Source organism: Schistocerca cancellata, chromosome 2, assembly GCF_023864275.1.
Source record: "Schistocerca cancellata isolate TAMUIC-IGC-003103 chromosome 2, iqSchCanc2.1, whole genome shotgun sequence".
Classification (NCBI taxonomy): domain Eukaryota; kingdom Metazoa; phylum Arthropoda; class Insecta; order Orthoptera; family Acrididae; genus Schistocerca; species Schistocerca cancellata.
Window position 1 is genome coordinate 927,778,895 of NC_064627.1, and position 27,646 is coordinate 927,806,540.

At 39.7% G+C, this 27,646-nt stretch overlaps 1 protein-coding gene across 2 annotated transcripts in view; it reads right to left on the bottom strand.

Annotated features, from left to right (window-relative positions):
* Positions 1-27,646, bottom strand: part of LOC126162879 (ovalbumin-related protein X-like) — a 143,792-nt gene that overhangs the window by 19,151 nt on the left and 96,995 nt on the right. For both annotated transcript variants that reach the window (XM_049919672.1, XM_049919673.1), the window contains exons 3-6: positions 19,329-19,508; positions 7,407-7,617; positions 4,776-4,990; positions 2,392-2,577 (exon numbers count right to left, since the gene is read on the bottom strand). In XM_049919672.1, the coding sequence (XP_049775629.1) occupies positions 2,392-2,577; positions 4,776-4,990; positions 7,407-7,617; positions 19,329-19,508 (792 nt within the window). The remainder of the gene's footprint in view (positions 1-2,391; positions 2,578-4,775; positions 4,991-7,406; positions 7,618-19,328; positions 19,509-27,646) is intronic.

A 27,646-nucleotide genomic window follows, 5' to 3' on the forward strand; every position in this document is an offset into this window, starting at 1 on the left:
AGGAACGATACAATTGACCAGGCACTGGTGAAACTCTAGCCAAGAGGTGACCACATGGTAGCGCAGTGAATAATAGTTTGTCAGCAAAAGACATGTCTCCTGGAAAGAGATAGCCACAAGATTGGACAAGGGTGCCAAACTGCGGAGAAGAAAGAATGTGTCTGGGGAGAGACACTAAAACAACGACCGCTGCAAGGGGTCATCCGTGACTTGAAAAGCAGTGAAATGTTGTTTCAGCCGATGTAAGTATGTTACCCAGTCTTCTTTAGCACCATTAAATGGCGGGAACAATGGTGGATGTGGGATAGTATCGGACACCTGAGGACTCTGAAGTAGTTGTGGTAATGCATCCCGGGCACCAGCTCTGTCTGATAGCAGCTACATTGACTTTTGTAAGATGTCTAACTGGAGCTGCTGCAGCTGCATGAGCTGCTGCTGTTGTTCCAGATGACATATCAACTTATCATCCATGCTAACAACTATTACCATTTATATCATTGCCAAAATGTTGTATCTGCGACAGGAATGGTCACAGGGTTTCCACAAGCGAAAACACGGCGGGACCGAATGGGAGCGGCCCGCGAAGAAACAAGACGGATGAGTGCGAATGGAAGGACAAGCACGACGACCAGCAACCGAGCCAGACACCAAGATCAACAACAAAGTATTAACAACGGGGTCACAAGAGATAACCTTAAAAAATCGATACAACATCCACTCATAAACGGGAAGTAAGCACATGCAATGTAAACAAGATGTCGGTAAGCGAGATATCAACCGACTCAACGTGACTACCAGACTGCCTAGCTGAGTGAGAGGCAGCCACCTAAATACATGACAGGGTATGTCGCTATTGGCCTCTGGGACCACATGCTCCACCATGGTGCGCTCACGTTAGACTCAGGGCCAGGAGCACGCGCAGTCACGGCGTACAGCGCAACTGCTGCAGAGACCTCTAGTGGTCATTGAGTTCCATGCCGTCTGGCACGTAGTTGAAACCCACGGCACTTGGTCCCAGAGAATCGGAACATTAATGGTGCTGGTCAGCCATCAGCTCAGGACTCTGGAATAACCAAACCTGTTCCCAGCCATTACTGGGGAATAACAGGACACTCAGGGTTAGACTCACATCACTGGAAGGGGAGTAGTACTGCAAAGGCTTGAGATGCTGTCTTTGCCCTGGTGTGTCCTATGGGTTTGCCTTCTGGGATAATATGGCAAAAGTGAATAAACTATTATTCAGCAAATATGAACAAAATGTTGTTGTTGTTGTCTTCAGTCCTGAGACTGGTTTGATGCAGCTCTCCATGCTACTCTATCCTGTGCAAGCTTCTTCATCTCCAAGTACCTACTGCAACCTGCATCCTTCTGAATCTGCTTAGTGTATTCATCTCTTGGTCTCCCCCTACGATTTTTACCCTCCACGCTGCCTTCCAATACTAAGTTGGTGATCCCTTGATGCCTCAGAACATGTCCTACCAACCGATCCCTTCTTCTGGTCAAGTTGTGCCACAAACTTCTCTTCTCCCCAATCCTATTCAATACTTCCTCATTAGTTATGTGATCTACCCATCTAATCTTCAGCATTCTTCTGTAGCACCACATTTCAAAAGCTTCTATTCTCTTCTTGTCCAAACTATTTACCGTCCATGTTTCACTTCCATACATGGCTACACTCCATACAAATACTTTCAGAAATGACTTCCTGACACTTAAATCTATACTCGATGTTAACAAATTTCTCTTCTTCAGAAACACTTTCCTTGCCATTGCCAGTCTACATTTTATATCCTCTCTACTTCGACCATCATCAGTTATTTTGCTCTCCAAATAACAAAACTCCTTTACTACTTTAAGTGTCTCATTTCCTAATCTAATTCCCTCAGCATCACCCGACTTAATTCGACTACATTCCATTATCCTCGTTTTGCTTTTGTTGATGTTCATCTTATATTCTCCCTTCAAGACACCATCCATTCTGTTCAAAACAAAATAATATTGTGTAAAGCAGATTTTTTTTAGATGACTTTTCAAATGTTCTGGAATTCTTGCACTTCCACAGTCACAATATAATAACACAATGTGTAATTTTGCTCCTTGTCTTTAAGTTGAAACTGGGGTGACAACAGTGAACACTGGGAAGTGTGCGAATTGAGGGGATAATTGAAAAAATAATGCTAGCCAGATTTTCTGAAATTATCACGTTATCTATAACCAAGAAACACAAATCTCTGTTCACAGCATCACAAGTCATAGCCATTATAAATAGGTATCTAGTACTTAAACAGTTATTAGTGTTCAGTAACTATCAATTTGTCCATGCAAATAATATATAAGCTACAATAAATAACATGAGATTTTGATGGATCAATTACAAAGCAATTTCCATACCTGTTTCAGTATTTCATCGAGATGCATTTCCTTTTCTATATTAAATTTAGGCAACAAAACATTTACTTTCATGGGATTTAGTTTGTCTGATATTTGATGAAGATTGACTTTCATGATTTTATTTTCCAGCTCATTAATTCCATCAATTTGATTAGGCAAAATCACCAACATACTCAGTTGATTATCCTACAAAAAACAAATAGAAAATCATAAACAAATTTAAAGATATCTGAAAATAAATAACAGTATTATTGTATTCATGTACAAAATAATCTCTTGATAACCTCAATATGACAACAATGTATTTATAGTGAATGTAAAATATAGATCAAAGGAGAACTGAATTAAGCAAGGAATAATAGATGAGTCTGCCAAGTTTCTGGGCCAGAGATACAGTACAGATGAGAATGTTACAAAGAGAATTCTGAATGGAAGAAGCGAAGGTAGAATTGGATTTATCACCCCATCACCAATGATGTCATTAGAGATGGAGAGCAAGCTCATAAATGAGAAGGATGGTGAAGGAAATTGGCTGTTTTCTTTTAAGTGGAACCACTTGGAATTTAGCTTAAGCAGTTTTGGAAACCAAAGAAAACTTGAACCAGAACTGCCAGTAAGGCACTTGAATCACTGTCCTCTTGAATATAAATCCAATGTGGGAATAAGGAATATGGAAGAAACTGTATGGACAAACAAACATAAATTTTGATTCAGGCAGACACAGATGGAAGAGTTAGTGATAAGGGTACAGAAGTTATAAAAAGACTGCCAGCAGTAATGTATACAACAAACTCTTGTAGAGAGAATATGCTAGCCAAGCACAAGTTTCCAGAAACTAGAAATGAAATTAATCTAAAAAAATAATGAGTATGCTGGTGGGACATTTCTCAGTTTGCAAAGATGGGCTATGTGCAGGCTCTCAGTGGTAATCAGTCCATTTGGAATCCAGATGTCCAGGCAGTATTCTATTCTGCCTTAAATATTGCAGAATGTTATGTTCAATAAAGAAGTCTCACCTTAAATCACTTTGTATGTGTTGAACAATACTCAACAAATAAACAATACATTTAGTATATGCTTTCTACACTTGATAACACCATAGCACATCGACGCACAAGTCGCCGAAGTGGCGTCAAATCGATAGACATGCACCGGGCGAGCGGTCTACCCAATGGGAGGCCCTCATCACATGACAATATTATATTTATTATATTATTATACCATAGCACTTAAGAAGATCTTGGATAGATCCAAAATTAAATACGATGGGAGGCCAAGAACAAGAATCTATTAATTCCCTGTATGGTTAATACACATCTTCCCTCAATCAGTGCCAGAAGGAATGAAACATTGAATCATAGTTCTGAATAACAAGGGCATTGCAATATCATACTTATCCGCTGACACTGGGTAAGTGACTTTCCAGTAAATTGTCTTCCCTGTATGCGAATATACATAATGGATGTACGAGTACAGGTTATAGGCACATGGCTGATGACATGTGGAAGTTTGGGTCTGGCTGTGAGTCATGTTCAGCTATCCTAATGGTAAGGCTCACAATAAGCAGGGAATCTGGGTTTGACTCACGGTCTGGCACAAATTTTCATTGTCGTCATTCCATTACACATCTGATGGTTTTTCATATTTGCAACTGTGAATGCATTTAATGTAGTCTGGATCTGTCAGTCATTTTTTGCTGAGATGTAAAAAGTACAGATTTGTTCAGTGATTCACTGTTTCCTTTTATATGGGAATACATGTGACAAGATAAAAGTAAATTTGGATGCTGTTTATGGTGAACCACGGTAATCAGTGATGAAAGTTAGATATTGATTCAGTAAATTTGAGTTGTGGTTGAACATTTTGTTTGTTATTGACTGGCTAGGATGCCATGTTGATAGTGATCAAAAAATGGTTGTAACGCTCCACTTCAAGTGGTTGCATCTTGGAATTTCTTGTGGCAACTGTAACAAGGCAGTGATCAACAGAGACAGAGATGTGACTTTTTAATCTTTCATGCAGGTAGAGGTAAGGCTGGGGAGCCTTATTAAAAACTATTTTACTAATATAGAAGGGTATAGATATGATATGTGTTTTCTGATTAACAATTCCTTTCCTGACAGTGGTGTAATTTATGTCACATAGCTGGACTGCACACCTTGCAAGGACATAAAACATGTGTACTGCAGAACAGATGTGCTTCCATGACACTGCATAGCTAAGAACAGGAAAAAGGAATTATGAGAATAACACAGATATTTATATTCTATTTATTAATATACAAAGGTCTTCATAATGTATGTTGTAGTACTTTTGTATTTTCAAATTTTAAAGGCACAATTAGATAATATTATTTTAATTTCACATAACTTTAAAAATGTTACCTGATATGGAAGTTCAAGTACTTGTGCTTCTAGTTCTGGCAAGTTGGCATACATAAATTCTCTTTCTTGTTGCATCATTGGCACCTCCTTAGATTGAGATGAAGACGTATAGAATGGCATAGGGAAAGTGCTATGCTTAGAAAAAGGATGTTCCCATTTTCCTTTGAAATAAACAGCATTTATCAAGACTAAACGTGTCATGGGATCCAGAGCACCTGAAAAAAATAGTTTTTCAGTGAGGTGGACAGGCCTTATCTTCTAGATATGCCCTAGTCTGCATCTGACAATTGTCTCAGTCACTGTAGGAATAAATTCTTAAGTTTGGAATAAATTTGTTACACAAAAGTGCTTGTAAATGAATAAAATTTACTTTTTTACACTGTTTACACATAAAAATAGTTGCATTCCTCATTAACAGCTGGATGGATTCTTGATGTATTAAATCTTGGACTTAATACAAAAAGATGTCCTTTTGATAAACAGTAACTACAGTGTCTGGTTATGCAAGCTAAATGTAACACTTTAAAATTAGCTGCCATATCATTACTTTTGAAAAGCTACTGATTTTTAATTTAGGTTTGTCTCTTGCTGTCAGCTTTAAATTCACATTATGATATTTATATTTCTTAAAAAGAATAACAGTTCTCTACATTTTGTAAGAGTAACAACCTGTTTACAATGTACATTACTGCTTGTTATGCAGATAACAGGAACCTTCAGTCCTCAAACCTAGATAACCAGATAATTTATAGAAGGACTGTTTAATACGGTAGCTCAAAATTTTCATTCGAATCTGTATAGATTTCCAGTTTCTCACTTTATGTCTGATGAGTACAATTTGCCATTGAATTGCCCTTGTATTTATTGTAAGTTTAAATTGAAACCTGTACAATTTGACACGTTCCATATCCTTGTGATTGACTCACTAACTGGATCTACGGAACAAGAAATAAATAAATAAATAAATAAATGAGTAGGTCCATCCAGAGATTTCTGTGCAGAAAAATATTTCAATACATACTTTGCTCTATGCTGATGCTCTATCCATTATATGGGATAGTGGAGATAGACTACAGTTTGCACTCTTTATTTTAAACAAGATAGTAACAGGATATGATTTGCATATTTCTGTTGACAAAGCAACAACATAGGCATTTATATAAAAGTGGTCAGTAAGAAGAAACAGAGTTATTAAAAATAAAACACTTTAAAAATTTGAGCTGAATAAATTTATAAATATGTGTGAAATAACTATAGAGTACAAACACAGACGACAGTGTGAAAATTTGCAAAGGATGCGTGGATATAGATTACCAGCAGCAATAATGATATATGCATGAAAAGGAAAAAAGATATAAGAAGCCTAAGGAATAATTTGGCAATGAAACAGGCTTTTTCCTATCCTAATCTTTAAGGAGAAAAGGTAAATGATGTCTGATGAAAGTTTGTTGGAAATCTTTGCACTTTAATGCTGAAACTGACTCTGAATTCTAGAAAGGAGGCAAAATATGCAAGAAAATATTGCTGTGTTCTGTAGTGCACTTACATAAACAACTTTTATCAGCGACAAATATGATTAAATAGCAACTATATTGGAAACACAATTTAAGATTCTAAGATCTTTGATGATGTTCCTGCATAATGTGTAGTCATTTTATTTATTTATTTATTTTTTTCCAAATATTGTTACTGCTTCTAGTGTAGGTCACATGCAGAGAAATGATACCGGTATCTTCTTTATGGTATTGTATCCAAGTTCAAGAAATTTGGTTGATAATTGGGAAGGCCTTGTAAAAAAAATTTACATGGAAGAGGCAACTAAAAGAAATGTGGGAGAACTGTTCAGCATATTGACTAATTAGTGTAAAGATAATTTCAACCATACATATTATCGTACATGGATATAAAAACAGCCTGCATATTTTAATTAAATACATGAAAGATGTGGCTAGTATGTTCCATATGTAAACCTAAATTCATTTTTAGTTGGTAATATGGATTGTTTCTTAACATTCATAACAATAATCAGGATTGGTTCCTAGAATGAAACAAGGCAAAATATTCCTATGTACATGTCACAATAAGCATTATTTCTCAGTTACAGACTACAGCATTATGTGACACAAAATAGCCATATGCTCAAACGGTCTTCCATAAACAGCAATGAATACATAGCAATGTCTCAAAATGGACAACCAAAGTTATTCAATGATAACTGTTTCCTTTCAATCAGCTGCATGGAGCATTATGGATATGCTGTTACAGATCACTGATATCATTAATGTTAGTAATGTAAACCACACTTCTCAAGTATCCCCACAGATTAATGTCCTGTGCATGATTGGATGGATCAGTATACTTTAAATTCTTGAGGGACACGCTGTTTTTGTTACTGGAAAATATGCCTCTAGCAATCCACTGCATCATCTGCCTCATGCAAGAAGCAGCCCAACCCACCTCAGTTAGGATGTACATCAGTTTTGGATGTCACCTTCCCAAGACGATAGATTGATTGTCAAGTTCTAGTACAATGGCATGACTGTCCTCCTTCCCTTAATTCACTGAACTTTTGGTAGTGGGGACATATGAAAAGTGTGAGGTAAGGTAGTCCATCAATTCAACAGCACTTACCATCAGCAATGAAATTCTTGATTTTATTGTCAGTTTTCTTTTGCACCCATTCATTAGCAATTGTTCTAGCTTTATCTGGTTCATTTTCAAAGTCTACCAATTCAGCTTCTGCTAAAAGTCTCACTGCATCTGCTAAAAAACTCTCCATAATGGTAAACTTGTTATGGATATACATCTTGCTGGCAGTATGAAGCATGAATCCATCAGTGCACTGCAGTTAAGACAAGAAAATTAGAAAGTATCACTGTTTCACAGGTATACAATATTACTAATGTCATTTTTAACAGTCCAATAATTCCATAAACCCCTGATGAAGTTGCTACAGGATGTGATGTATGAAGAAAGATGAGAGAGTTAATCATACATGATCAGCAACTCACATATTGTTATCCACACATGGCATATGGTGCCTTACTTGGGGCTTTTCAGTGAATCTGTCAACATGATCTCAACAATCAAGCATCTTGCCAAGAATTAGTTGCGTGAGATTAATCAATTTTTGTAGTACCAACAGCCATATTCAAGACTCAAATTGTGCAAGAATCATTCGAAAAATCAAGGGAGGTATAACAATCATTCTTGGTTATTATTGTGAGGGACAGAAAACTGTGACCAAAAGTGAATGACACATGAAACTATTATTATGTACTTTACTATAATTTGCTGCCCTCATCGTGCAGACCTTCATGGCTAAAATGGTTACAAATTACCTTTCCTGCAGTAAACTGTGTGTCTCCTGGATGTTTAGTGCTTAGGAAGATGATGGTGAGCTATAAAGCTCAGTGAATGTTTTTAGATTTGTGCTGCATTAACTTGAGGAAGGTGAGGCCACTGTGGGAAAAAATGTGAGAAGTGATATAACATGGATGCGTTTCAACGCTTTTGGAAACAAAGAACAATTATGACCCAGGTTCGGTTCCTGGCCAGGTCGCAGATTTTCTACACTTGGGGACTGGGTGTTGTGTTGTCATTATGTTCGTATCATCATAATTGGGTTTCTACTATTGAGCAAAAATAAAAAAAGAACAATTACAACACTATTTGCACATTCACTCCCCCCCCCCCCCCCCCCCCCCCCCCCAGCAAAAAAAAAGTTAAAGTACACAAGCAGTACTGAAAAGATTGTCGTTACTCTGTTTTGGAATCATAAAGGATATGGAGATGGACAATTTTGATGGATCAGGGTCAGCAATCATTGGTAATAAAGTACTACAAAAATCATGACAGATCGCTCAAAAGTGAACAAGGAGCCAATGTGTTTCCAGGTTATGTTCTGTGTCACAATAGTGTATGATCACTTGGGAACACTGTGTGGAGAAAAATCATAGCTGGCAGTCAACCAGGACCTTGTATAAAACTCTCTGACTCTCAGTCTGGCTTATGACTTTGTTCAGTTTGGGTGCTTCTGACAGGTATGCTCCTCTTATTAATAAAAATGTACTATACTATATTGTATCAGTTTTGTGTGACTGTTCATCATCATTTCTGTCTTTACTTATAGCACTACACTGGTGACTCTGATGACTATGTTCATAAATAATTTGAACATTTCCATCTAATGCATAACTGCAGTGCTTCCGTTGTGCCCTCATTGTGCTACTCAATTTATGTCGTTGGACAGAGGTAGTTGTGCCACGATGCCAGGTGCCATGGACAGCACCTGTGCCTACTGGGCACAGCACACATCTTAAGCTACCTCTTTTTTGGCTACATCAACTTTGTGGTTCACCCCTGTCAACAGCATTTTTACTTCAAGTGAAGTTGTCAGTGATGGTATGAAATTCATCACTATGCTTAGCCATATGGAGGACCATGCAGATACAATAAGTGATATCATACTCATCTCCTCTGCCAGAAAAAAATATAAGACTTTGAAAACTGCTTTTCTCCACCACCTCATTGCTCTCCGGAGGAACAAATCCATCACGTCACTTATGACAAAGTTTTTGAGCATGACTTGCAACTACAATGACCCACAACTGAACTCCCACCTACCACAAGCCAAGCTGAACCCATCTGCCATCCATGGATCTTGACATCACTGTACTCATTCAGAGCCATAACTTTGCACTGCCACAACAAACCCTCACTTACCCTCCATATGTATCACCCCTGTCCAGAGCATCAACGACTATATCACACTCGCACTTGTGCTGAACACCACCAACCACATCACACCCATGCCTGCACCCGTGCAGAAGGCCACTGACTGCACTGTGCCCATGCAGCATCAGATTTGCTGGTGAGATGTACCCTATAATGACCCTGCTTGTCCTTCACCATGCGATTTCCCAAACTTCATGCATGGTTCACAGGAGGCACAGTGGACAACGCAGGATATCTAAGACAGCTGGACACCCAGAGCGATGATGACAATGACAGACCACACATGCCCCACCATTTTCATGAGAAAAGACTCTTTGTACCTGACCACATCAGTGACCAACTATACCTCATCAACAACAGTTCTGAGGTCAATACTTTTCTGCGCTCTTTGCCACATCTAACGCCAGTGTACAGGCTTGTCCAACTCCATACACTAAATGATATGACATCTGTGTCTATGGATAACAGGTCTGCACACTAGACCTCTGCCTCAATGACATATACACTCGAACATTTATCATTGCAAATGTAGCTGAATCAGTTATTGGCACAGACTGATCTGGTTCTAGACTTGTTATGTCGACGAGCCAACAAACTTTCACTTACAACTCGAAAACAATGTCACCCAACACAAAATTCAAGACATCAAGCAGGAACTTCACCAACATCTCTACACCATGCTGATTCGACACCACCCCTACCACCATCTATGGAGATAATTACAGCACCGGCTCCATCTACCAACACAAAGGTCGGTACAGCATCACTCAGTCTCGCATTCTCTACCATGACTCTGTGGATTTCCCTGAAGGAACAATTCATAGTCAGCCATAAAAGATGGAACAGTTCATAAGATTATCACCACTCTCCCCCACCACCTCTCCCAAAAACATCACAGACCATGGCAGCTACCACTGGAATTAATTAGGGCTGCCAAACTGCTAGCGGATGATCTCTTACAAGCTGGGATAGTTTGCCCCTCTGACAATTCTTGGGCTTCACCCCTAAAACTGGTACCAAACATCCAGGGCTTCACCCATTATTTTGCAAACACTTACATTTCTAGTGTCATTGACTGTAAGATGACATGTGTCCAGAAGACATTCACAAAATGCTCTTTATCATGCCTTTTGATTTTTCTGAGTTTAAGTTTACGTCATACAGGCTTAAGAATGTGGCACAAATATGGCAATGTTTTATTGACGGTTTGTTGTTAAAATTCTCATTCTGTTGTGGTTATCTTCATGATATCTTGATTTAATCACCAGACGATGTCTCCCACAGTACGCACATCAAAAAGTTCTTGAGAGCCTCTCTCACAAAGGTATGATGATCAACGAAGATGAATTCCAAATCTGATTGAAAGAAGTCATCTTATTTGGACAAACTGTAAATTCTTTGGGCATTTGCACCACACCTCAACATATAGAGACTATTCGGCAATTGACACCACCACAAGACTTGCAAAAACTATGTCAGACTTTGTGCTCTAAGAACCATCAGTGACACCCCTAGACCTACCTGAACAGGTCTCTTATGCTAAGCAACACATTGCTTACCTGTGCATACCTCTGTGCATTCCACACTTGGTGCACAAAGTCATTCTACATAAAGCACTTAAAGATTGTGACTTCATAATGTTATGAGATGACACTGTACGACCTGCCCTACATCTCCTGTACTCAGGCCCACGCAAGGTCCTCCACAGAGATGAACCATACTTTCTACATATTATTAAACATGAAATCTACAACAGTGTCTGTTAACTGACTCAAACATGTGTGGACACTAAAGATACTTCACCAGATAATAACACTTGCCAAGCTCTCCCCTTTGCTACATCTGTCAAAACGCCCACTACCAGCTCCATACCATCAGAGTTTGAATTGCAACTGGACATCCACAACGTCCTCTCTGAATAACTCAACAGAAAGCTGACATACAATGCCCCCCTCATTGAAGGTCAGCACACAGGCTACCAAACTTCAGACTGCAGATGACTCCATCCCACGGCACTTCCATAAGATGGTCAAATTACCACAAGACATCGATACCACTGCTTTCACCTCCACTTTTCTGCCAATGGATGTTCACAATCATGACTCCATGCTTGCCTCCAACTGATCTCAACCATCAACCCTCACTCCTCCAACTTTGGACATCACAACATATTCATGCTATTACCACCCCCACTCCATGCCAGCCTGCCTCCATTACTACCATCTCTACACTATCCAGTATACATTGCTTCCTGATGACTACTCTGCTGCAGATGCCAATGTGTGTCTCCATTTTCATGCAGTCTCACCACTCCCACACCTCATACCTCCGTCACTGTGCTCGACGAACATCAGCGCTGGCAATCAATGAGGACCTTGCACAAAACACTCTGACTTTTATTGCCCCTTATGACTTTGTTAGTTTTGATGCTTTTGCCATGTACACTCATTTCATTAATATAAATGTGCTTGTATTGTATCTGTGTTGTGTGACTATTCACCACCACCACCACCACCACCCTGTAGCATTACAAGTACATACTGTTGGACCATTACAGCATGGTTTCAGAATTCTGGCATTACAGAAGCCTTGGACAGACTGCACAGTATTTGCCTGTAAAGTTGTCTATGGACTATCCAATCCCATGTAAGTGAGTAATGGTTGTACAATGAGAACATAGATCTGTCTGATTGATAGATGCCAAAATGTTATCAGTAAAATCCCATCAAATGCACTCAAAGAAATCTAAACAACATGATTACAGAAGGGCCACAGGTAAACACAGTGACAATCATTTGATGTGTCAGATTAATCTAGTACCCAAGGTCCCTTTGAGGTTCAAATAAACCCATGGGCAGACCACAGGCATTTACTCCTGAGTTTGTCTGTGGACTACTCAGTACCTTGTACGAGGTAATGGGTATATACTGCCAACCAACATAAGCGAGGTAAGCATTCTCAGTAATTATAAAAAGCTATCTATTTCCACCCAAGTGGCAGTGTTAAGATACACATGTCCTAACACTGCCACCCGAATGGCAACCCAAGAGCTTTTCATCAGTGGTATATAATAGGAAAGTCTACATTCACATATCCTCAGTAATGACTTATCAGATTCAGTGAGAGAAATTTCACCACCACGAGTACTCTATTTTGAGTACCATGGGAGCTGTAAGGAATATCTGTAGCTGACATTCAACAGCGAGTAGATCTGTGCAAAGGGTCCCCTTGGCCAACACATTGTATGGGTGCTTTGGTGATACCACCTCTGGTACTCTGTCAGCACAAGTTGGCGGTTTTATTATTGCTAAGTGGTAGTGGAGCGCACTTCTATTCAGAGGCCTGAAACATCTAATAGTGTGGTTTTTCTAGGCTAGTTTTTGAGAAATGTGTAGAGTCAGTTGTGAATACAGCTTGACTAACTAATGGCATATAGATTACTTGTTGACAAACAGAAGGCTGTTTCTGCTAAAAGGTGGTTCATTCATTGATAAAACTCAGGAGGATAAACACTGAAAAAATGTTACAAAATTTCATTGGGAGTAGTATGACCACGTCTATTATACACAAAACACGGTATCAAGCAACTTCTATCTTTTTACATAAGAGGGGGTGACTGACAATTCAGCATTCCATTTCAGATGATGAAAAATGCACAACATTATCATGGCATGACACAACATGTAGGTAGCAACCTGCTTAGGCCTTATTACAAAACTGGTGCACTGCTGTTAACAGTACCTCAATCACCATTATGATAATATTGGGAAAAGGGACATAGTTCAAACTTCCAACATTCATACAATGAACTATGACAGTAGCCAATGGATTATGATTGTGATAGTGCAAGTGGTCCCAAAATCATCTGGAATTCCTACAACTACAACAGTGACATCCAAAATATGTTTGAAAGAGACTTTTTTCAGATCTGAAGGTGCGTCTGTCAGTGAATATTAACAAGCAGGAAGCAATTGCCCACATTCTTGATGCATGTTAACACAAATTATGCCAGTCACCTGGGTTTTGAGACCATCTTTGGTTCATTTTCTCAGCAGCCTGAATCAACAGGCCCAAATGTTTTGTTCTGATGAACAAAGAGGAAAGAATCAGTGTCCAGAAGGTTGTACTGTCTCTTATTACCCAATACCAGTGGTTGGCAAACTTGTTAATCAACAGGCCAAGTATCAACCGTACAATGACTAGAATTTCTTTTGAGAGCCAAATTTTTCAAACACAAACTATATAGGTAGGCACACTGTTATTAACTTAATAAAGTAACTCCTAAGCTGGCCTTTACTGAAAAAAATCCTCAAAGTGATTGAAGTACATTTGCCAAGTTTAACCCCTTCCAACTTTCCCATCCACACTCATTTTGTATGGTTGTTTCCTCCTTTTATTCATAGTCACTATATGACCAAACCATATCAACATACCTTTCTCAATACCTCACACTACATCATCTTTCACTCCAAAAAATTTCCTTAAATTAATATAAGAAACTATAGTTGAGGTTTTAAGACTTAGTTACATTGTAGGTATGTTGGATGAAACTTGTTGTCATACTTAGTAATCATATTATTTATTGTTAAAGTTAAGTTGTTAAGTCTCCATAAAATTAAATCATGATAATGACTAACAAACACTAATGTAAGTGATGGCCTTGCATCTCCTTTGAAAGCTTGGATAAATCAAGTTTGTATGCTGTTGTTTCTAATTTTAGGCATGATTTCAGGTTCTCATCAATGACACTATGATTGCTTGCATGAGTACATACACCTGAATAGCGGAAGAAAGCAAACACTATTTTTAGCTAATTATATGAGTATGAGGATACTATTCCATGTGTTGAAAATCAACATATCTTCCTTCACAATGTCTTTCAATGCAGACTACATGTGATGTGAACAAAGCACTTATTTGATCTTGAATATTTCTCAGGTACTCAACTGGATTTCATCAAGAAAGCATGATATTTTGGCAAGCTGCCATCTTCAGCTGTTCCTGATGACTTATTGATTTCTGCTGGCTGCCACCTTTATAATATCCTCTCTCCTCTTCCCACAGGCTCCAGCCATCAGCCTCTGGGCATGGAGCTGGTGCAGTGATGGAGGAAGCACGATGTTGGGGGTCAATCTGGGGTCCTCAGTAGTGCTGCGGTCACCGTCAAAAATTGGTCTATGTCAGCATGGTAACAACAGTTCCTCACCCTTTGCACTTTTTATGATGGGAGCGATTTCCTGTAGATAGTTGCTGTGCTTTGATCAATCTCATGGCTTGTCCCAAGGTCTTGTGTAATTGAAAGACACTGTGTTTATTTATGTAGTTGGATCTCTACAGCTTCTTCTAGAATACAATAACAGACTCTGTTGAATTTTTATAACAACTTGGTGCTGTCATAATTCATGGCATGTTCATGGGAGATGCAGTGTTCTGCCTCAGTGAATTTTGTCAGCTGTTCATTGTGTTTGTGGTGTTTATGCTCAGTGCATCTCACCTGTACCATCTGGATAATCTGTCCTAGATACATTTTTCCACACTGGTAAGGGATGAAGTAGACTCCCAGTTTCTGGAGTCCTAGGTCATCCTTGACTGATTGTGACAAGGTTTTTATCTTGGATGGTGGGCAAAACATACACTTTACAGTGTGTTTCCAGAGTTTTCTTCCAATTTTTTCTGATGTCTTCCCAACATATGGGATAATCACCATTTCAACAGGCTTTTCTTCATTATCAGCAGGCCAAGCATCCTTGAATCACACATTAAGCTTGCATTTATTTCTCTCTAATATTTCTGTACAGCACAAAGACATTCAAGTTTCAAGCTTCAAATCTACCAGTTGCATTTCAAAGTTGCCAATGTTGATCTTAAAGGGAGAAAAAGTTTAATTCTTTTACAGTCATGTTAAGACTCTTTCAACAAAGGCTAATGTTGCTTTGCTGTTTCTTAGTTCCTGAAACCTGTTGAGAAAATCTTCATTCATATTTAAAGGCGTTGTTTTGAAATAGCAAACATCAATATCAGAGTTACATTCTTGATTATGTTTCAGTGGCTTGGAAAGTGAATCAATGTTTATCTTTCAAAATCTTGTGTAGAAAGAAATAATCTGTTTTCAAATGAAACAACTTCTTCTAAAATAAAAAAAACTGTGTTTCCTTTCTCCTCTTCTAATATAAAAAAATTGTTTTTCCCTCCTCTTGTAGTTTAAGATTAAGGTGCTTTAGATGATATGTAATTTCTACATTGAAATAAAATGACTGCTTGTTAATTCATTATTAATATGTTAATTCATTATTAATATAGTTATTGTAGTCTTCTTTCACCCAATCACACACTTTTTCCATGCTTTGTAAGGATATTCCTTCCATTGTTTTATTTTGCATGAACTTCAGCATGTTAAAAATTATTTCATGTGTCTGACTCTGAAGCATTATCCAACTTCCACTTTCAAAGATGTAGCCACAAGCAGCAAAAGGAGTACAGGTGGCAGTGATTCCATATGGTTTGAATTCCAAGAGAGAATGGCAATTTCACCTTCACCCCCATCTAACATCTCTTCTTCAAAATAGACTTCCCCCCACCAAAAACTGACCTCTGTGCATGGGCCATGAAGCACACTGTACATAAGCACCTGCACATGGCATTTTGCGAAAGAGTCACAATGAAGGGGCCCAAGAGCCACATGTGGCTCACTATCTGCAGTTTGGTGACCACTGCTCTACACCATACCCAACCCTCTTTATAATTTTCAGTAACTTTATCATCATCTTTCATTACTTACAAATGCATGACATCAGGTGTAATATAAATGTGAAATTTGCACTACATTAAGTCACTAATAACATAAAAAATGGTATACTGCACACTCACTCTTCTTTCAGTAACAGATCTTCAAATCTTGCAAAGTCAACATGTGACAGAGGGATTTTTATTTTAATCTATTAATACTACTTCTAAACTATCGGTGAGTAATTGGTAGGATTTGGAATAGAGAACTTTGAATAAAAAAGACTGCTTATCAAATCCTTCTATTAGTTATATTGCTTGAATGCATATGATCTGCAGGGATATTTTTCCAACAGTTCGTAATAGTACGTTCGTGCATTTTTCTGATCTGCTTATTACCTGCTCTGTTTTTCTTTCCCCAAAAAACATCTGTAAATTTGCGTGAAAATAAAAGAGTTTTGAAGGAAATGGTGGTTTGTTCATTAAATTATTTACAAATAGAGAATTAAAATATATGGAATAACTCCCCTCAAATGAACACTGCAATATTATAGAAAAAAAAAAAAAAAAAAACATGGACACTGCCAACAAAAAATAATGCTGTAGTTAAAGGTAAAGTTGAAGTGGATGAGGTCACAGTTAACTTGCCACCGCTTTGGTTACAAAAACCCAATATTTGGTTTGAGAAAGTGGAGTACAATTTTGTATCACATGCATAACAATTAAAACTGTGAAATTTAATTATGTATTAATAACATTACAGTCACAATTTGTTGAAAACATATAGGATTTTGTTGCCAGCCCTGCATCTAAAAATATTCATTGGCTAAAGAAAATACTGTAACAGTGTTGAAGTTGACTGAGAAGGTCAAATAAAAATATTACTCAGTGACTTGGAGCTAGGCAATGTAAAACCAAGTTAACAGTTGTTAAAAATGAAATCTTACCCACAAAAAATACAAGCAATAACAGTTCTTAAAATTGTATGTTTAGATAAATGTCCCAGCAATATTAAAAAAAAAATTTGATAGTCACTGAAGAAAGAGTAGGTGAAATGGCCTTCAAGGTATATCAAATGATGGAAATGTGATCACTTAACTAAGTTCACTTAGCTCCAACACAGAAGTTGTAATGGCTATAGGTTCTTCATTCCAATTTGATGAATCACACACTCAAATCAACAGACTAAAGTGTAAGCTGAAAGAAATATGAATCAGATACATCATTCTCATAGTAGGAGCACAAATTGATTGAGAAATAATTTAAAAAAGGATGTGCTTCTACTACCATTTATGTTTTGGTGCAGACTGTAGACCAGAAAGTCAACAGTCTCAAGTTTGAAAGAATAAGGTACCTCGTCCAGAAACTGTGAAACAATTATAAACATTTCTCAGCACATCCAACCCCTATCACTGTTATCTAGCACATGCTACATAAAACCAATATCTTCTTAATGGGTGTCTGAAGGGGAGTAAGAAGAACAGAAAAAGGAAATTCAGCTTGACTCCAAAAGCAACAGAATAGTTTGAAAAATGGAAGTGAAACCTAGCCCAAGTTGTACTACTGACTTTTCAAGTGTGCAGTATGAGCTTATATTGTTTGTGTATGCATCAAACTGTGCCGCAGATGCAGACCTACAACAGAAATGGGTTGAAATTTGGAAGCCTATGGGTTCCTTTTCAAAGAAGAGCTCCACTGTCTAGAACACTTATCCCATTTATGATGCTGAACTTCACCCTCTTTATTTTGTGAAAAAGTATTTCAAATATCTATTAAAAGTAAGGTATTTTTCTGTCTACAAAAGACATTGCCCAATTAACTTTTGCATTTAAACAGAAAAATTAATAGCTTTCAACATGGCAACTCCATTATCTTCCCCTTATACTCCACAATTCACATCTGACTTATATTGTACAACTTAGCCAGAAAAAGAGGTTGCTGATCATCTACTTAGGCTAAAAGAATTGCAGATGACATAATATGAGGAAATGACTGTTCCACAAGAAAAATATGAAGAACTTCAAGAACTCACATCAAGTTTCAGCAGACTATACCCTACGGATTTCAAGTGTGGCATGACACGTCAACCGAGACATCCACATGCACAAAAACAAATTAGGAACATGGTTTTAAGAAATATTGCAGTGTTGCTCATTAATTAGTGAGAGCTTCAATAAAGCTCATATCTTGCAAATCTGTCTTGCCTAATTCCAATAAAGATATGTAAGAATGAACTGCAACATGTACATCTTGCCAAAAGACTAAAATTACAAGGTATATGAAATCACTGGTTGGAAAATTCCCCCACTGTTGATGACTTTTTTCAGGTGGTAGACAATGGTCTAGTGAGTCCTCAACCATCTTCCAATAGAGTCACTATAAGGTTTCTGTAAGATAGATGGATTCACCCACTGGAAAGAAGTTGTGCCCCTTCACAATATTGAAACAGAGACATTAGTAATACCTTTTCTGTAATGTATGGAAATAGTTTAAATTCCACGACTTGGCAATGTTTTGTGGCTGTAAACTGACTTCAGCTACCACAGGGTTCAGATTTGAGTCCACTCCTGTCCTTATCAATGTGAATGGCCTTCCAATGAACATATACCAAGCAGAGTTGGTCATTTCTGCAGAGAACACTACTGTTACAATAAATCCTGTCAAAGAGGATGCAACAGTAGAAATTGTTAATGACGGTTTTATTTTAAAAAAATGTGGTGTGGTTCTCTGAAAACATACCTCCCCTAAATTTTGAGAAAGCACACTATATTCTGTTGTGGACAAGAAATAGACCCATGTCAAAAACTGATGTAGCATATAAACAGGGATCAGCAAGCAGGATAACATTCTACAAATTTTTGGGTATATATACTGATGAAAACTTGAACTGGAATAAGCATATTTCCAGCTGCTCAAAAAATTAACTTCAGCTACTTTTCCTCTTTGGGTAAAGTAGCAAGGCTTGGAAACAAATGAATCCATCTCCTAACATATTTTGCATATTTCCATTCAATAATGTCTTAGGAACTAATTTGCTGGGGTAACTCAACATAAGGGTTTTGACTGCACTTTGCTTATATGGTTTATACGCACCTTGATGGAATGCAGGAGATCACTCAAACCATCCAAAATTGTTTTTTTGTCTGGTGGTAGATGCAGAGTATCAGCAACTTCCTTAGCAGTTCTTTCCTTAGCTCCCAGATAAACAAGAGATAATGCAACCTCCAGACCATATGGTGAGTAAAGGAAACTGCCTGTAGTTTTGCATAAAGCCTGAAATTTTAGACACATAATCCTTTAAAACAATATTGTTCGTTCAACTGAGAAGAGTGTTGGATTTTTATGGCAGTTACGTTTGTTACTGTATAGTAATTGCTTTTGTTACTTAAAGGCAAATATATGTTGATCTGTTTTTACTTATTTACTACTAGATAAAGCATTGCAATGCCTCTTTTGATTATTTTTTAGTTTACTGGAAGTGGATACAAATAAATGAGACACATATATATATGTAGAAATAAATTCGTTATAACGTCAAGTTGAACACATATATTCAGAACGACACAACACATATAAGTCACAGAGTAAGTTGACAAGCAAGACATGTGCACCCGTTAACATTTGAATGAGCACTGAGTCCCAGTCTAGTGGCCGCTGCTCGGCTGGCCGCTTAGATGGCGCAGCTGCTGCATGGCTGGCAGACAGCGCCACACGTAGAGGATGCGCGTAATTGTGCGGCGGCGCTTTGAATCATCGGCGAGTCACAACACTTTTCCCCCCTTTGAAATTGTTGCACTGGTCCTGATGGAGGTGTCCTGGAGATGGCTATCGTCCATAGGCATTGTTTGACTTGCCATAAAGTCTCAAGGAGGAGGCTTCCCATACGGACAGAAGTGTCACCGATGATAACGGGTCGAGATGACAGGAGACGTAGGGGTCGAATCTGCTGGGGCCCCATGCACCAATCTGCCCGTTGCGGCAGGAGACATGGACAATGTGTCTGCATCCGTTGGAGGAGGAGGCGAGTAGATTGGTTCTGACAGAGGATGGTCATCAGGTTCCTGCGTGGGCACGTCTCCTGGTGGCGTCCGTTCTTGTGCTGGCATCGCGATGACAGTGAGAGGGCTGCGTTGTGAGTATTGAGAGATGCCAAGGTCCCGAGTGTCAGGTAGAGCCGAAGGTGGTGTAGCGGCACGCAGAACAGGCATTGCCGGCACACGAGGCCGAAGCTGGTCCGAATGACGCACTGCAACACCCGTGTCCGTCTGGATTTCATACAGGCGTCGGCCACGGTGTCTTAAGATGTGGCCCGGGCTCCATTTTGGCTGCCTGCCATATCCCCGTACCCAGACGAGGTCGTCGGCGGTGAACCGGCCAAGTGAAGGCACCCGCGGCCGTGAGGTGGGAGGCCGCAGAAGATGAAGTAGCGTGCGGGGCTGTTGGCCATGTAAGAGCTCAGCCGGGCTGTGGTCGCCCATGGGGGTGAAACGGTAAGACGCCAGGAACTGGAGAAGCACCTCATCAGCAGCAGAAGAAGTCAGAAGCTTCCGCATCTGAGCCTTAAATGTGCGGACCAGTCATTCAGCCTCACCGTTTGATTATGGATGGAACGGCGGGGCCGTGACATGCGTAACGCCGTGGCGAGCACAAAAATCCGCAAATTCGGAAGAGGCAAATTGTGGACCATTATCAGTAACTAGAGTAGAGGGGAGGCCTTCCAAAGAATAAATGCGGGTGAGAGCACTGGTGGTTGCCGCGGTGGTAGGCGACGTGCAACGGACAATGAAAGGAAAGTTAGAGTAGGAGTCAATTATAAGGAGCCAATAAGTACCTAAAAAGGCTCCCGCAAATTCAGCATGAATGCGCTCCCAGGGCTTCTCAGGCAAAGGCCACGGTGACAAAGATGACTTCGGGGCAGCGGCCTGTGACGCACCAGGACCGCAGGCGGCGACCATGTATGCTATTTCAGAGTCGATGCCAGGCCAGTACACATGACGGTGTGCCAGAGATTTTGTGCGAGACACACCCCAGTGCCCTTGGTGAAGGAGGTGCAAGACCGAAGCACGCAAAGACGCAGGTACCACAACACGTGGTGAAGCATTGTCAGTGGAGAGGAGGATAACACCATCCCTAGCCGTGAAGTGGTAGCGCAAAGCGTAGTAGTTCCGCAACAGATCAGAAGTCTTAGCGGATGGGCGATCTGGCCAACCCTTCTGAATACAGCGTAAAACCCAGGAGAGGATAGGGTCAGAACCCGTAGCAGCCGCAAGCCTGTCCCCAGTGATGGGGAACCCGTCCAAAACCCGCTGCTTGGCAACATCCAGGTGGAAACACAAAAGTTCGTCCCTATCGAATGCCAGATCAGGACCCATGGCAAGGCAAGACAGAGCATCAGCATTTGCAAGACAGAGCATCAGCAATTGCATGTTGAGCCGTTGGCCGGAAATGAATCTCATAATTGAAACGAGACAAGTAAAGAGGCCAATGCTGGAGACGGTGTGCAGCCTTGTAGGGAAGTGACGTTGATGGATGAGGAAACAAGTGGTTTGTGATCCATAACAAGATGAAATTTTGAGCCATAGAGAAAAACACCAAACTTATGAAGAGCATAAATAATGGCCAAAGCTTCTTTTTCAGTTTGAGAATACTTTTGTTGGGAATCCGTGAGCGTTTTGGAGGCATAAGCAATGGGTTGTTCCAAACCGTCAGAAAAACGGTGTGCAAGGACTGCACCGACCTGTAACCTCCCCCTCACTTATCGACCTTAATGACAGTGAAAAAAGAAAACCGTGTGTACCTAATGGGAATTTGGTAAAAGCAATCGTCACCGAAGTTGATTTGTCGGTAAAGAGGGAGGAAAGGGTTACATCTAAATGAAAGGAAAAATGCAAATGAAACTGGTGGAAATTAATTTTGAAAAGGGGTAAAGTTAATAAAGAAAGTAAATGTGTGGCCGTTACTTTAACAATTAACTAGCGGTAATTAGATATTTGAGATTTGGGGGAAATTACGGTCGCCAGTCCTAAGGACAATTACTATAGTAACTGAAAAAGAAAGGTTATTACACATATAATTAGCACTAGAAGCGTGGCAACTGAAGGTTGTCACGTGCAGTGTGAAAACTGAAAGTTTGTCAGAAGTAATAAATTTCGCTACACTGACTTAATTTAGCAAAAGAATTAATAAAACAGGAAAATTGAAAGTTAATTTAGTGACTGAAGTTAATAGTGAGCTTTCTTTCTGAAGCACAACGAAATTCAGTAAAATACGGTTAGTCTTGGACTACCTCAACACTCATTTCAAAAGCTACTTGAATCTACGCAATTTAGAAATAAGAGATTTAACTTTGAACTTGAATTAAATGATTCTGAACAATTAACAATAGTAAAATTTAGTATGTACCAAGCTGAGCTGCAGTCACAGGTAAGCTAAAATACGGTAACAAAGCTCGCACTCTTAATTCGTGCTTGTGTAATCTAAATATTGTAGCCAGCTATGAATGCCTTAACTGAACTTCGAAATTAAAGCAGTGAAAACAAATTAGCTATATTACTTTAATGCTGGCGTTTGAATTTCAACGACACTCGGGGTCATTTCGGAAAAGGTAGGGACCCTGCTTGGCAATGCAGTTGGGACAATGAGCAACAAAGGTTCATGCTAAGTTGCTGTAATTTTGTGATTTGAACAGTTTTAAAAGCTGAGGTCTGCCATACAGTTCTAAAACTTTACGTGCTTGCAGTCTTCCTTGTTGGTTGATTGAAGGTTTGAAACCGTCGATCGAGGAGGTGGCGACAGTCACTCATTGTCTGCCGTCGCTGTTGCAGAAGCTGGATGTTGGCGCACCTTCTTCTCGACACGGTCACCAGACGAAACAGGCTCTTGATGTGCTAATGTTTCCCGTCCGCGACACCATGTCAGAAACTATCATCGCAAGTCGAGCGCAATTACATGCTGCCAAACCCCGAAAGCGCGGCAACTCGCGGGAGCGTCACACAACACACCTGCTCCACTCGCTACTCCAGCCAGACTCTCTCTCTCTCTCTGCCCGCACTCCACACGTCAGAGTTAACAGTACCAAAGATCCTACACACTTTGATTCTTCACACGACCTATCGATGTAATCGTTCGATAGCAGTTTTCCCTAGGCAAGACCCAGCGTAAAAATACAAATAATATTTACGAAACAAACCAACATATATATATATATATATATATATACATTAAAACAATTACAATATATAAAGAGACAGAAATGTCATATCTTGAGGTAACAAAGCAAGGAGAAATAGTACAATAGATGGAAATAGGAGGATATGCATTTCCGGCGTTACACGTGCCCCACATTGTCTGGGGATGTTCATGTAACGTTAACAGACTCAGAAAATGTCCCAAAAAAGAAACAGCGGAAATGCATATGCTCAAAACATCAACAAAATTTAGCATTCGTCTAATTAACCATAAACCAATTTTTAGACGATAATAATTGAGTGGAGACACTCCTAATCTTATTCCACTCTGTCATCTTGCACAAAATAAAACAGGTTGACAACATATTAAAATTCGTAGGAAGCTTAGAAAATGGTTTAGCTATTCTAAAATCATCAAAATTCCTAACAGTATCAAGAAATGAAATACAATTTACAAAATTAATCAGAGTACATGGCCATAAAAAACAGGTATATAAAAATACGCAAATTAATAATTAATTACATAGAATACACATTTTTATGTAGCCTTTTCATAATTAATATTCTCGTCATGTCCAATTAACACTAAACAAGAAAATAATATACAGCAGATAAAAAAAAAAACATAAATATTGACAACAGAATTCTTTCACATCAGCTGTCCGGTAAGAAAAACAACTCCGCCTTCCGTACTCGCAAGTACAAAGAATGCCGACAGCGGCACAAGAGCCGACAGCGGCACAAGAGCCGACAGCGGTTCCGCCCCGCCAGTATTGTTGCGCCCGCCTGTGCGGCACGCTTGATCTCTCTCGCCCTTGTAACGGCATTTCCAGAGCGTCCGTTTCACTGAATTCTTTCGGTAAAACTCACTCCCGAGTAATCTCAAGGACTCCATTAACACTATCACAGTGGATAACTCGACACTGTCCATCATCACACGCATGTACTAGCCTGAAACTTAAAACAGCGTCTAAGTACATCGGCAATGACTAGTAAAACACACATTCATGAAATCTAACAGCTAGTTACAAAATCATATTCACATTCCTTAATCTACTGTGACTCAGCTGAAAACTTAAACTAGCAGCTTGGTTTTAAAATTGATTAATATTCAGTAACTCTTAAATCATTTAATCAACATTAATTACTTATTAATTACAACTTCTTTAATGACCTCTAGGTCAGGCAAAAGCATCGCAACATGGCACATCCTTAAATCTTACACTCTATATTTACATACTGTACAAATTACCCATTGTGTGGTATTAATCGATCCAAGGTTGGTACAATTCCAGGTCTACAATGTTCCGTATACCTAATAGCTTTCCAGAGCTTGGATACTCTAAGCAATAAGCATTTGTGTGAGGTATACCAATGACTTTATATGGTCCATTATAAACAAACTTAAATTTAGAGATTTCATGGTCTCTCTCGCTCGATTTCTCATGAGCTTTTACAAGTACTAAGTCTCCGATTGCAAACTTAGCAAAACGCGCTTTAGCGTCATGACGACGTATGCGAGCATCGGCTTTTAGCTTCATTACTTCTCGCAAATGATCTTTTTTCACACCAATACTAATGTCAATCCGTGGAGGGAATTTGATTATCTCTTCCAATTCACTTTCTACACTTTTGTCAATGCCGAAATTCCTCACGTTACGGCAGTTCAAATTCAATCCAACGTCAATGTCATCCGGCCAGTTAACAATGTGTATAGGCTGGTATTGCCTATGCACACCGTCTCCTGCCTCGTCAAAACCAACTACCATTGTTTTATCTAGTGACATACATGTCAAAGTTTTGCTTTCGCAATTAATCACTGCACGGTACTTTAATAGCCAATCTAACCCAATAATTACTTCCGTAGTCAAGTCTGGCACAACGACAAACTCTTGTTCAAATCATGCCCCACATATCTCGAAGTTGACAAAAATCTGTTTTGTGACCGGTTTACTGGCCTTCCCAGTAGCACCGATAATTTTCACTCCTGTTACTGGCATAACTACGATGCCAGGTCTGTCTTTCAGTAACTCAAATATTTTCCCAGATACAGCACTCAATTCTGCACCGGTGTCAATCAACACATTTAGTTGTAGGTCGTGCATATTAACAGACACTACTATCTGTCTACACTTGTCCTCGACTGTTTCTTTATTTTCCCACAGTAAATCCTCGTCTATATCCAGGTCATTCCAGAAAAAACCATCCAGCTTTGATCCTAAATCCGGCTTATCTGGCGGCTTTTTCAGCCTCTGTTCACATACAGTTTTAATTTCAACACGTTTGTCCTGAGGCTTAGTCTGTAGCTTCGCCTCCAATACCGAAACCTTTTCCTGTAACTCGTCAATTGGTGGGTGTTGCTTTGCTATCAATTCACTAATTGTCACCTTCGTTGATTCCACTTTGGTCAGATTGATCTCATCTGCCAATCTACCTGGAGGAATGTGCCCAGTAGTTCCTGCAATTACTTCCTCTAGATCTGTGCAACCCACACTGCTACCATCTGACCGTATAACGTCAGCTCCAACCTCATACACGCTGTAATCTACGTGCTTTTCTACCAATCGTGTCCAGCTATCACTAAAATTCTCATAATCTTTCTCCTCAATACTTTTGCAATGTTTAAACTGGAGTTTTGCATCGGATGGGTCGGCTACTTCTACCAGTATAACTTTCGATAAAGTCTGCCGGTCAGGGTCAGAACTTTCCGTTACTATTTCAACATCTAACTCCTGCGGGACGAAACACGACGAACCTTGCTCGTGCTCCCCATCAACATCAACTATTTCTGGTAAAGTCTGCTGGTTAGGGCCAGAACTTTCTATCACTTCACAAACACTATCTTCCTGCGGGATGAGACGCGGCAAATCCTGCACGCGCTCCCCATAAACGCTTCTCCCATACAGACCCCTATAATCTCTTAGTTCGTCGTATAAGCGACCGAACTGCCTTAACTAGACCTCAGCCCTCTTTGCATCCCCTCGCTCAATGACGGACGTGTTATCCGACATCTGATCTTCTCTCAACAATTGCGAATCATGCTTAAACTCAATCTCCAGTTCCGCTCTGGGTGTTACAGCTGCCACTTTACAATCGATTTCCAGAACACTACTTAAATTGTTCTCACCGAAAGTGAATGTATTTTCTACTGCCGTGTCTACAGCTGATCTACTACTTGTGGGCGCACTCCTTTCTCCTAACACTGGCACACTCTCCCGCCGTTGAATATTCCATACGGAATTTTCATAACGACGACACCTGGGTTTTCTCCTGTTATTGGGCCTCCAAAATTTCCCCACGCCCGGTGGGCCCCTCACCGGCGCGGCTAATGGTTTCCCTGTCTCGTCCCAGCAGATACGCTCCCGGATGCTGCAGAGGTGGCTGACCACACCCTCTGGCGTTATTACTATTCTGCGAAGACCGTATCACGCTAGTATGATACTGGTTTCCGTCATTCCTGTTATTATTTGCATTGTACCGATTGTTATTACGGTCCGAACCATTATTGTTATTGCTGCCATGGTTGCGGTACGCATTATTCCCATGGTTATCGTTGTTGTGGTTGCTGTGGTACCCGTTGTTGTTACCACGGCCTCTACCACTTTCGCGATTATTGCGCCAATTGTCCTCGTCCTCCACTCTTTCCAGGAAATCATTTATTGTCCTGTAATTGCTTCCTACGTAGCGTTTTGTATCATCTGGAAGCTTCTTGTAGAGTTCCCAGACTATTTCGGATTCCGTGTGGCGATCACGCAAATATTCCAACTTGCGGATCCAGCCCTCACAAAACTCTTTCATCGAACCGCGCAAATTCGCATCGAAAGGCCTCGATACGACAAATTCGCACCAGACACTTTGCTGTTTTTGCACTGACCAGTATTCAGCCAGAAACAAATTTTTAAACTCGTCAAAAGTTAGGTTCGTAATGTTGAGGTTTAAGCCCCAACGCTTGGCATCACCAGCCAGCACATCAATAACCGCATTAATTTTTCTCTCATTAGTCCATGATCTGGGTAAAACTCTTTCACAATTCTTAATGAAATCCGTCGCGTGTATACCGCCTTTTTTCAAGGGGTCGAACCGTTCCTCTTTCATCAACAATTACGAACTATGTGCACAGATTGGCACATAGCTCTGTTTTTCGTCAAGTTTCTTTTCTAATTCCGACACTCTCGTAATTACTTGGCAAGTGGTTGTCGCAAGCGTTTCTACTTCCCTTTTATT